The sequence below is a fragment of the Passer montanus genome, unplaced genomic scaffold (genome assembly GCF_014805655.1).
Source record: "Passer montanus isolate IOZ18808 unplaced genomic scaffold, ASM1480565v1 scaffold94, whole genome shotgun sequence".
Lineage (NCBI taxonomy): Eukaryota > Metazoa > Chordata > Aves > Passeriformes > Passeridae > Passer > Passer montanus.
In genome coordinates, this window is record NW_024374812.1 from 1914216 (window position 1) to 1926623 (window position 12408).

At 41.9% G+C, this 12408-nt stretch overlaps 1 protein-coding gene across 3 annotated transcripts in view; it reads left to right on the forward strand.

Annotated features, from left to right (window-relative positions):
* Window positions 1–12408, forward strand: part of RUNX2 (RUNX family transcription factor 2) — an 89926-nt gene that overhangs the window by 51682 nt on the left and 25836 nt on the right. Inside the window, exons 4-5 of one of the 3 annotated variants that reach the window (XM_039696030.1) lie at window positions 3187–3360; window positions 12147–12308. In XM_039696030.1, coding sequence (XP_039551964.1) covers window positions 3187–3360; window positions 12147–12308 — 336 coding nt within the window. The remainder of the gene's footprint in view (window positions 1–3186; window positions 3361–12146; window positions 12309–12408) is intronic. The other 2 variants (XM_039696031.1, XM_039696032.1) reach the window with 2 other exon arrangements.

Here is a 12408-nt window from a genome sequence, read left to right on the forward strand (position 1 = left end):
ACCTCCCTTTCCCCTTTTTTTTTTTATTTTTTTTTTTTTTTTTTTTTTTTTTTTTTTTTTTTTTTTTTTTTTTGGGCAAGTGGGGGGGAAGTGGCTACACCCAAACCCACACTTCTATACATCATTTCAATTCAACCACATGTGGAAATCTTTTTTCTTCTTCTTCCTGTATGCCCCTTCTTTTTTTTCCCCTCTTTTTTTCTTCCCCCCCCCCCCCGCGCCTATCCTAAAGTGCTCTGTTATCCAGAGCTCTGCTATAATACACATAATTAAGTATAAACTCTCTTCTAACAAAGCTATGTATGACCAGACAAAATGTGATGAAGACAAGGCTGAGGGTTATCTGGCACAGGTTAGTGCAGGAGTGGTGGTGACCTGTGTAATAAGTTATTTATTGAGTTACCTGAGGACAATTGAAATAGATTATGCACCAGTTTGTTAGTGGTTCTTTAGTTAAAAGGTCACTATATGAACATAGCACAGGGTTTTTTTCTACAGAAGTTCTAAATAAAATTCACTTTGGGAGTGAATTCATTCCCAGCTAAAATCAGCTCTCATGTGTGAGACCAGAGATGGGCTGATCCATTTGTCTTACTTTGAGACCTCCTGTATTTCATAAAATCCCAGAAGGATTTAGGCTGAAAGGGGACTTAAATATCATCTCATTCCAAACCCCTGCCATGGGCAGGGACACCTTCCACCACCCCAGGTTGTTCAGTTTACCAAAGCATGATCAAGAATGAGCAGAAGAGAAAAAGGAAGGGGAAGGAGATGTCTTTAGAAAACATAGTGGAAAATATGACTAGCAAAAGGAAAAGAAAATGCATAAAAATTGTGGAGGAAAAGAAGAGTGAGAAATCCCAAGAGAATACTGACAGGATGTGTATGTGCAAGTAATTTCTTCAGATTTAGCAGCACCCAACTTGTACAAATCTTAGTTTAAATGGATTGAGAATATAATGCTGAAGACTAGAACTTGGATGTGACCCTGTTAATTAAGTTGCTATTATGGAGTTTTTACAAGCCCAAAAATCATTCCCTATTTAAAATGATTGATACTTTTTGAAGAGAGGAGTAGGCACCCATGGCAGCTCTAACATGGAGCAGCACTTTCTCCCTAAGGAGAAGGCTCCTGCCTACCCCGTGCTTTTAGACTGAGTCATTATGGGGGAGAAAACCCAGACTTCAAAGTACCAAATTATGGGTCAACTAATTAATTTTTTAAAATTGCTAGAGAAGCTTCTCCAAAGTTAAATCCCATCAAGTTTCCCCTCATATCCCAACCTGAATCCTTCTCTGTCTAGAGCTATGATTTCTCTGAATCCAGTCTGGATTTATTTCATTTGGATATTGCATTGCCTGTGTGTCATGTTGGCACTGTGGTACCAATTAGATGGTGTGAGTCCATATAGCAGAGGTGGTGAGAATTACTATTAAAAAGCATTTTTTTAGCAGTGGTAGCCTAATAGTTCAATCTCAAGATTCAGGGGCCTCATTTCTGCTTCTAAAATAAATTAAACAGTATTGGAATTGGTTCTGTGGCCCAGGGACTGATGGGACAATCTTCCCATGTCTGCAGAGCTGAACCCTTGTAGACTCCAGAGAGATGGCTGTGTTCATACTGCTGAGGGACAACACAGATTTTCACAAGCCACTGATTATTTGGAAGGGTTCAAGCCCAAACCATACCAGAGACCCTTCCTATTGTTTGCTGAGGGACAACACAGATTATCTCAAGCCACTGGTGATTATTTGGAAGGGTTCAAGCCCAAACCATACCAGAGACCCTTCCTATTGTTAAAAGTGTTAAAATATCGCCCCCAATTATTGCTTGTGCCAGGGCCCTGTCACTGCTTAGAGGGATGGAGGCAGATATGGTTCTGGGTTGAAATCAAGGAGTCTGGGCCCCCCTTTCAGCTCTGCCAGAGGCTTTTTACATGACCTTGATCTGTAACTTAGGGTAGGCTTCATTCCATTTAACGTTGACTAATGGCGAGGGTGTCTAATTAAACCAGTCATGTGTGCTCCCTCTCTGATCAGAGAAGGAAGAGAAAGCAAATTCAGGAGGTGAATCATGCTGTTTTAAGGCGAGTGTCAGAGACAAATGAGATGAATTGCCCTCTGGAAGTAGCTATTTCTTTCCATTAACTGAAGAGGAAGTCTACATTAGAAGAGTTTAGACTAGATGCCTGATTTATGAATGGCTGAAGTTAAGTAAAATTAGTCCTGTCCTTAATCTCTATGCATGCCTTTTTCTCCCTGTGCTGAATGATAGAAATAGCACCTTCTGCACCTCACATTTGAAGGCACCATTGGACAAGGAGCATCCTCTGGAAAGAAATTAAACCTAGGAGCAAAAATACAACCATTAGAGAAGCCAAGCCCTTGCTCTTGAAACATGTCAATGACAACATGAGCAGGACCACTGGGGGCATTCCAGTGCTTTTGCCATTTTCCCCCTTCATATTTTGTCAGCAAAACACCCCTAAATGAGTGTTCCAAATATATCCAGGGGCAGTTGGCCTGTTTTGGGTGAGGGCAGTAGGAGCACTGAGGAAGGCTGACCGTGCAAGGATGTGTAGGGTCCAGTCCTGGTCAGCAGCTTTGGAGGTTTTCCTTGGATACTGCTCTTCTCAACTGACAGGGACTAATTACTTTTTGGAAAATCCCCCAGAGGAATGAAAGCTAATGACTAACTATAACAGAGTTAAAGAAAGAAAAAAAATAAGGGGAGAAGAAAAGCTTGCATTTTCTTAGCAAAAATCCACAATATCTAAACCAGGCATGGAGTAATTGTTAATAAGTTCTAGGTACATATGAGGCTTGCTTTTGGAAGGGAAAGTTTCCCTCTTTAACTACTTTGGGTAGTTAAAAGAGAAAAAAAAAAAAGAATGACAAAAAAGACTTTGTGGGTGTCCTGATGAGTGCTTATTTGATCCAAATTGTCATATGTTACATGTGTATGGGCACAACTGTGCTTGATAAGACTTTCACCAGCACAACTATGTCCAAAACACAACCCCCTCACAATGTTTCTGTGTTATTGGGGGTAGCTGAGATACCTGTAAATCCATTAAATCTAGTAACAGGTCCTTAGAGACCGTTTTGGGGGATTTTTTTGGGGGGGTGTATTAAATTACTAAATCTTGTTATTAACGCTTTTATTTTATGATTTGCTGTTTCCAGGGCACAGACAGAAGCTTGATGACTCTAAACCTAGTTTGTTCTCTGAGCGCCTCAGTGATTTAGGGCGCATTCCTCATCCCAGTATGAGAGTAGGGGTCCCGACCCAGAGCCCACGGCCCTCTCTGAACTCTGCACCAAGTCCTTTTAATCCACAAGGACAGAGTCAGATTACAGGTAAGAGACAGAACCATAGGTTTGACTTGCACAGGCATTGGTAGTAATTGCTTATGGATATTTGTGTCTCAGCTGCAGTCAAAGAGGCTGTTATAGAGTGGGGGATGTTCTCCAAGCAAAGCTAGGTGGGAAGTGGATTTTTCTATAGTGCTTGAAGCTGAAAATGTAATTTTTAAAAAATATATTTTTGCCATAAATCTAAAATAGTCAATCCATGTCATTTGAGTAGGGATCTGGTGAAATTCTAACTGCCACATTGCTCTGCACTGCCTTCTCCATGTTGCAGTAGTACCTTTAGTGTACAATAGAATGAACATTTTTATTCAGCCTTGTTATTTTGCAGTTGTGTTAAGGGAAGCAGCCAGCACTTAATGGTCTTTTTATCAGAATAATAATACAACCTTCTCACGTGGTGGTTTTGTTCCACCACCAGTGCTGACCACGGTTACAATAAATGAACTGGGTTATGGAGAAATCTCCAAAGGTTGCTCGTGAGGGTTGTATGCAACATTTATGATTGCATGCTGAGAGACATATTTCATTGTGCTGAGAGAAATCATAAAGCACCCACCATGTGTCACAGATTAGAAGGCTGAAATAAGATGTTTAACTGCAGCTATGCCAGAAGTTTGCAGCAAAACTGTGAAGCCTACAAGAAAAAAAATGTTGTTTTTTCTAAAGTCAGAGCTGGTTTAATTTTTCAAAATATATTCAAAACAACTTCTATCTAATGCAGAGCATTTCTAGATTCTAAGTTTGTGCTGACATGTTTGTGTCTATCCAGGATGTAAAGAGGTGTTACCCCTGACCAGTTGCTAGAATTGTTGGAGGACTTCACCTAGATGCAAGTCTGTCAACAAAGCTCTTGGCTCAATTCCCTAGACTGATTTAATATTCACTTCTGCTGCTACAGTTCCATCCACAGCAGAGTTCTTTGCCAGCATTTTACACCAGCATTCCTTTCCTGGTAAAGCACTCCTAGTATAGACATTGTCTTTGAGTCAACCTAGGAAGATTTCTAGTTTCATGTTTCAAGTGGTTTTGACATGATACCAGCTGAAACTCAGTGGTTTTAACAAAGTGTTGTGGCTTTCTTCTTCTCTCTTTTCCTTCTTTTTTTAAGTTCAACTGGTTTATTAATTTGCAGTAAGAAAGAAAAGTGAGTTAATTTGAACCCAAAGCACTCAAGGAATTGCAACAAAAAGATCGTTCCCATGAGCTGTGGCAAAGTTCTCCCAGATCTATAAGTCTAACTTTAACTAGTGTAAAATGTTTATAATATATTAAATATGTTGATTATACCCATTACATAGTACCTGCTGCCCCCCAGCTTCCCAGAGCAGGTTTTTTTGGCTAGGCTTCACGTTTTGTTCATTGGACATGTGAAGTCAGGGCTCTTGTGCATATAATTTTCTGGGTAAGAACTGGTGAACTAAAACACAATATTTTTTTATAACCAAGTCTTCTGTCTGGCAATGTTTGTAGATATAGTTCCCAAGAAAGCAAGGGGGAAATCCAGGCTATAAGCAGTTTTTTTCCTTCTTCCTTGTACCTCCATAGTTTACCTATTGTGCAACACTATATCTAGGAACGAAAGAGGCTGAAATTCTTCCTGACCCCATCTGGTGATCAGCTTATGCCCTGAAGCACAAGAACTGAGATCCCCTTGTAATTTTCTTCCTAACTAAGTGTAACCTCATATGCTGCTCTCCTCACATAAATGCCTCCTGTAGAAAATGTTCTGCTGGCTTTGATTAATAGACTACTTCTCTGCCTCGTTATGAGGCAGCAGCAGCATTTACAGATCTGGGAGATGAAAGCTTCAGATGAGCTTTCAATAAGCCTGACTGGAAACAAAGTTGTGTGGCATTCCCTGCCTTCTCTGCAAATTTAAGGCAGCACCAGCTGAGACTTCATCGAGAGAGGGAAGATGCAGTGCTGGTAGGGAAGAGAGAAGTGAGCTGAGGGATGCAGGCTGGATTTCCTACCTTTTGTGTATTATGTGCTTTTATTGTTGGATAAATTCAAGGTTATGGGATGCATTAGAATCCCAAGATGCTCTGATATCCCCCATAATGGTGAGGACTCTGTAGTGAATAAGTGATCTGATACAGTATTTCTGATGTTGTTTCCCACCCTCAGAAAAGTCCAACAGCCAACTCTCTGTTTGCTTGCTGGTGGTCATCCCATTCAATTAAGTGATTGGTGTGAGCATGTTAGGTGGGTGCAAGCTCTTGGAATTGCACTGGCTTTTCACCAGGCTTTTGGGTGCTCTTTGGGACCTTGATTGTAATCTGTAAAGCTCAACATGCTCTCTTGTTCCACCTAAGTGCTGGGATGCTTTTCTGCAGACAGTCCCAATTCTAGGATATTTCTTGTGGGATGGATGGGTACTCTTTGCTCCACAAATCATGTCAAGGAGATATAAAGGGGATGCCATGGACAAGGCACCCTTTGGTCGAGTATTGAGTGGGAAATTGCTGAACATACCCCTGCTTGGTGTGGTGGTAGGGAGTGAGGTGCTTGGGCTGTCCTTCAACACCAGTTTCCCTGTTGTAGTGGAATACTCAGAATGCCACTGGCTTCTTAACATAAGATTTGAGTATATGTTAAAAGAGGAATAAACCTTTCTGTCTGAAAAACAGGATTTTTAAATTACCTTTATTGGAATTAACCAAGCATTCCTTTAGAAATACCATGGTTTCATTATCTCTTTACTTAGCTGTTATTTAGGGGAAATAATAAATTTCTAATAACTGGAACAGTAAATACTGGTTTCCTACAAAAAATCCATATTATTGCTAGTAAGCACATTTTGCTTCATTCCACTTGAGGCCTTGCATAGCTATTGCATGATTAAACAGACATATTATTTAAAGTCTGGCTGACCCACACCTGAGTCTGAAAGAACTCAGCACTTTAGGGTTCACTCTTATATTTCTTTTCTCTGTCTAGGTTGTGTTTATTTTCCTGGAGTATCAGAGTACAGGTTGTACAAATCACAGCACAGTCCTTAACCTACCACAGGACTGGGCTGTGGCAGGACAAGGCACAGAGTTGCCCTTATTCAACATGGCATTTTAACTAGGATTCAGCAAAAGCTACATCGAAGGGTGATTAAAAAACAAATGGTCCAATAAGCAGCTGCCTTTGCTGAGGCAGTGCAGATCCAATTTGAACCCTGCCTGCTGCCCGTAAATCAGGAATCCTGTCCATTCACATTTGTTCACTGGTATATTTGCTTTTTTTATTTTTTTCCCCTTTCCCTAACGGGCTCATGCAACTTGTTCATGTATCCGATTACATTCCCGTTCAGACACTGAGCTGTTGCATCAGTGTTCCAGTATGAGATGAGGAAAACTTGGGTTTTTTTTAAGATGCAACTGGTGAGGATTAGCTTCTGTAGGCCAGGAAAAGCCACAGGTGTAATGGCAGGAATGTGGTCGGTGTGAGGATCCCCATCGGCTGGGCTGTGGGGACAGCAAAGTGGGAGTTAAGTGAGGTTTCATGCTCCATCACCACTGTGGCACTGGCTGATCTATAGGCAACCTCTGACTTTCATCACTGAAATAACAGCCCTCAAAGGCAAGTCCTGTGAAACCTTCACTTTCTTCCCTTTTCCTCTTCCCCTTCTCCACGCACTTCAGGGATGTTATGCTTCCATTTCTCATTGTTTTTTAAGCAGATTTAAAGTCTCCAGAGCCAGCTTAACAGGAAGGTAGTGAGGGGGATACATCTTCACTGACAAACAGGGACTGATTTCAGGGACAGTGCAAACTGAATCTGCAGTCTGCTGCACTTTATGCAAATTGATTGCATCCTCTGGTTGACTGGCAAGTTGCCATTATGGACCTCCATTTCATAATGCTTGCCCCCCTCCTATTATTCTTTTGTCTTTTATTTCCCTCTACCCTCTTTTAAAAGTTCGTTGCCCACTGGCATGATTCATTGAGTTTATCTTTTTTTTTTTATTTCAAAAATGTGACTCTTGGAGGGGTGGGAGGATAAATGGATTTGGAGGTTCTTCAGGCCAAAATCTGGTCTCAATTACTTTTCTGTACATTGGGGTGTAACTCCACTGGATTTGACTTTGTTGATTGAACTGGGCAATACAGATGAAGCCCTGGGCTTTAAAGGATGCATAAAAAAGAGTTAGAGAAGGGAAGAAGGTTGCGTTTTGCTGTTGTTGTTTTGCTGAGGGGGTTGGTGTTACAACAATAGTTGGGTTACTCATGCAGAAAGTCATCTTGGCTTTGTTAAGATCAGAAGCGAGGATATTTGCTCTAAGTGTTTACCAAAGATAGCTCCAGACAGCTTGTTTTTTACTATTGGCACTAGCACTAATCCAACTAGCAGCAGCCAGAGCTAGAGCTGATGGCTGGGTTTAAAAGAGAGTATGATGCATGTGATGTCTGGTATTAGAGACAGTACACCAAGGAGCTGCCAGCCTGTGATCATGGTCTGGTCATGTAACTCAGCTTGGAAAAGGGGGAATTGGTGGTTTTTTTTCCTATAGAAAATCAGTATGCTTCACAATCCAATGCCAAAGTAGTGGAAAAAGTTGTTCTTCAGGGATACTTGCAGGTTTTTGCTTCTGTCCATTGACACTTCAGAATATGGAAGGTGTCCCTCCCCATGTCAGGGGGGTTGGAATTAGATGATCTTTAAGGTTCCTTCCAACACAAACTATCCTATGATGATTTCTGTTGGAAGAAGAGAAGTTGTGATACTGGAAAGCCAATGTCACTGGTGGGAGAATGGGCCACTGGATGGGTTTTTTCATTCTTTCCTTTATAATTTTAGTTTTATGTGGTGCATCTACTCTTGGACTAATTTTTAAAGACTCTTATTTTCCATTAAGCATCAATATCCACCGTCCATTTAATGCAGTCAGTCAGAGACAGCAAAGGTCAAGAACCCTGCGTATGTCCCATGACTATAAATGTGACAGCAAAACCAAGACACAAAATAATATGCAATATTTCCTGCTTTGTGGAGGTTCACCTGGAAGCGCAAACAGGATGGAGCTGTTTGCACATTAGTTTAGGCCTCGCCCCGCTGATTTGTTTCAGCTGAACTGTGCCCAGGCTGTCTCAGCATACCCACAATATGCCCTGCTGTGAAGGAATACGCTGAGAGCTGCACTTCCCCTCACACCCACGCAGGCATAACAGAAATGTTTACAAAAGGAGGACTGCTCTTAGTAATCACTCCAAAGTTTTCGAGTGTAAATGCCAGCTCAGAGTGGCCCTCTGACTCCTTCTCTGTTGCTGAATGCTCTGTTAGCCTTTCCCTGTGGCTGCCATATGGAAATGAGGGTGGCTTTCTCCTGGGCAGTTAATTTTATTTTTATATTAAGTATTTTTCCTTGTTTTGGAGGGATTCCTTTAGGGAGGAATCCAGATGCACTCAGAGCTTTAAGGTTTCTCATCTGTTCTGGGCTTTTTTGTGATGGGAAGGTGTGCTGTCCTGCAGAGCATGTGATACTTTGGGTGATGGTGCAAAGTCCCTGGCTAGCAGAGATACTTGCACACGTGGGAGCCCACCAGCTAGATACAGTAGGGAAGCTGGCCTGTGGTGTAGGAGGCCAAGGAAAACCTCTCACAAATCACCTCTCAGCTTCTTCCCCAGCAGTGTGTGTTAAATAGCCATCCTACTCCTTTTGGGCCAGAGCAAGGAGGAGGTGACCCTCTGAAGGGCCTCATGTTTGCCTCAGCAGCATCTGTGTGGATCTGCCCTCCAAGTGCTGTTGTGGCAGCTGGCACATCCCTGTGGTGCCCCCAGCACCCTCCTTCCCCCAGGAGGTTTGATGGTGTGTGGGACCAGAAGAGATGTTCTGGTGGGCCTCGGTGGCCAAAGCCAGTGCTCCAGCACCACTGCAAGGACCATCTCCATGTGAACCTGAGAGTGCCACATGAGCTGCGCGCCCACCTTCAGGGACTGTCTGGGGAATCTTTGGGCTCTGCCTCCTGGCATTTCTCACTGTGAATTTGGCAATGCTGCTGAGCAGTGACGTTTGCCCTGTGGGCTCGCAGGTCACCTTTGACTTGGCAAGGCGACAGTGTTTCACCACTCTGTTCTCTCACGTCCATGCAAACCTTGACTGCCATCAGGCAGCAAGGGCTGGCTTTAGGGCATTTGCTCTGGGATCTGGTGAAACTTGTATTTTCACTTTCTGGTTTCCTAACGGGTCACAGATATCTTGAATTAGTCATTCCCCAGGGGATATTACTCCCAGGGTAATATTTCCCACCCTGCCTTGACCATGACCTCAGCCATGCCTTGGTGTGGAGGAATCTCAATAACCCTCTGGCCTGAGGTACTGTGACCTGCTCCTCAGTCACTGAGCTCTGATGAATCATCTAATGTTCAATTTGGTTAAAGATTTTCCTCTTCATTATTTCCTATTCCCTGGGAAGACTGATGTATTTAGGTAGATGTTGAAAGAATATATATGTTTTGGGGTCCAGTGATGGTCCATCCAGCCCTAAATCTTGCTTCTGACAGTGCAGTATGAGATACTGTTTTGAAATACCACATGCACCTCCAAAGACCACTTTTTGCTATTTGTCATTCTTGTGTCCACACAGACACTCACAGTTGCTAGATTAAGGGTGTTAAGTATAAAACCAAGTCTAGCATGGGTGTTCAAAGCGATGAGAGTGCCAGAGATGCTCAAGAAGTTCTTGTGCTATGAGGATTACACTATCAGGAGTGGCATGAGCCTCCAGAAAGGCGACTCTTTTTCTGAGCTTTCCACCATCTTAGACCAAAATGATGTAAAAACATCCTCTACTATGACTTTTTTCCCAGCCTTTACCTGCTATGTTATTTCCTCCTAGCGTTGCAGCTGACCTAAACCCAAAACTTTAGGGGCTCTGTTTTCAATTCAGAAGCAGAGATTGAAAAGGTCTTGGAGTTTGAAGGATCTTGGATTTGAGATTGTGCTCCTAACACACCATTAATTTTAAGATTGTTTTTCCAGCAAGCCTAGGCTTTCTGTTCCCATTCAAAGATCATTTACCATTGACTGTATGGTGAATTATTGTAGTGGAATGAGGCAGAGAAATATGTCAATATCAGATGTAACAATGAGCAGTCAGCCAGATTTGAACCTATGCCAATCTATACAACCCTGGGCTTGAAATTGTTAAAACAAAGAAGTTCATTACATTTAATGATCAAGTGTCCTTTGGATCTCTAAGAAGTTTATGTTAACCATTTATATTACTCAGCTCGAATATAAATGGCAAACTCCAGGAAAATCCTCTTAAAATTAAATTGGAAGGTGTTTTTTTAATATATATATCTATGCAGTTATTTTGCTTCAAGGAAGTATCTGCTTTCCAGACATTTCTTCAAACAAATCATGTCTGAAGAGAAATAATAAACAAGAAGTAGCTGAAACTACAAGGTTTTGCTGTGTGGAAGAGCAGGGAAAGGAGTTAAAAAAAGAAAAAAAAAGTTGAATTTCCTGAAAAAGAGCCTTTGGTTATGCCATGTGGCTGTCACATTACTGTCTGCAAAGCAGGGCTTTAGCACAATGTTCTGATAGAGCAGGTTCTCCAAATTGAGTATACTTGATGTGCTTCCCTGAAAATAGAGGGCAGGCTTTGAAGGGATGTGCTACAATTTCTGTGAGCTGGTCCAGAGATAGTTTTCTGTTTATTATGCAGTGCCCCAAACAAACTTTAGAGTTGAAAGTGTTTTGGTTCTTTTGATGTAAGGAAATAAAAAACATAATTTATGAGGCATTCAGTGGTATCTTTATCATTGGATATTAACTGAGAGCAAATGATTTATAAATCCAAACATCAGTGAGTAAAAGTAGGTCTCCTTCTACCAATGCTTCAGCAAAAATTGATCTGTGTTTATCCTAAAGAGAATTTCCTCCATAGTGAGAGGTTGCAAATATATCAGCAGGTATCATTAGCTTCTGATAGTCATCCCAAACCATTTGGTTTCATATTTTGTAATTGAGGGTACTGTAAGTAATTGGGTCAGCATCCAAATGTGACATTTTTTTGACAAATGCTGATAAGATTAATGACATTTTTCTCCTTGGGTAGTATTTTCAGCATTGAAAACACTATTGTGTGATGTTTGAACAGGATAACAGCTTGACAGGTTTGCCAAGTGCTGACTGTAGAGTCTGCCCACCTCTGAAGGAAATGGCCTTAGGTTGTGACAGGGGAGATTTAGATTGGATCTTATAAAAATTTTCTTCACTCAGAGGTTGCTCAGGAACAGGCTGCCCAGGAAAGTGGTAGAGTCACCATCCCTGAAAGTGTTTAAAAAACTTGTAGCTGTGACACTTAGAGACATGGTTTAGCAGTGGACCTGGCAGTGCTGGACTCGGTGGTCTTAGAGGACTTTTCCAACTGTAAATGACTCCATGAAGTCCACTTCCTAAGATCAGACCTGGGGCTCATTCTTGTTGTCTGCTTCTCTTTCTGATTCTGATACCAACTCGTGGTATAATATGTTTGAAGAGGGACACCAAGAATTTGCATCCCAGCTTCTAGACCTTTTAAAACTCTGCTCTCTGGTCTGTTAATTTCCCACAGAAATTGTTCTGGGGAGGGAAAAGCACAGACCAAGACTTGGAAGGGCTGAGTGTTGAGGAGCAAGTTGTGTTTCATTACATTCTCACTCTTCATAGTACTGATGTGTTTATGTTCAGTAATCCCTCACTTCTTTCAATTAGGCTGTTGATACCTTAAAATTTTTCTTCCTTTAAAAAAAAAAACCTCTTTTTTTTTTGTTTGTTTTTATTTTCCCCCTAGACCCCAGGCAGGCGCAGTCATCCCCGCCATGGTCCTATGACCAGTCTTACCCATCCTACTTGAGCCAGATGACTTCACCGTCCATTCACTCCACAACTCCCCTGTCCTCCACTCGAGGCACGGGACTTCCAGCCATTACCGATGTGCCCAGACGCCTCTCAGGTAAAGACTCTGTTTTGCCTAAAACAATTATGCAGAGAGGAACAGGACTGGCAGCGGCTGCCTCCGTGGCCTCAGACAAACCTTGGCAAGGAGAGCAAAC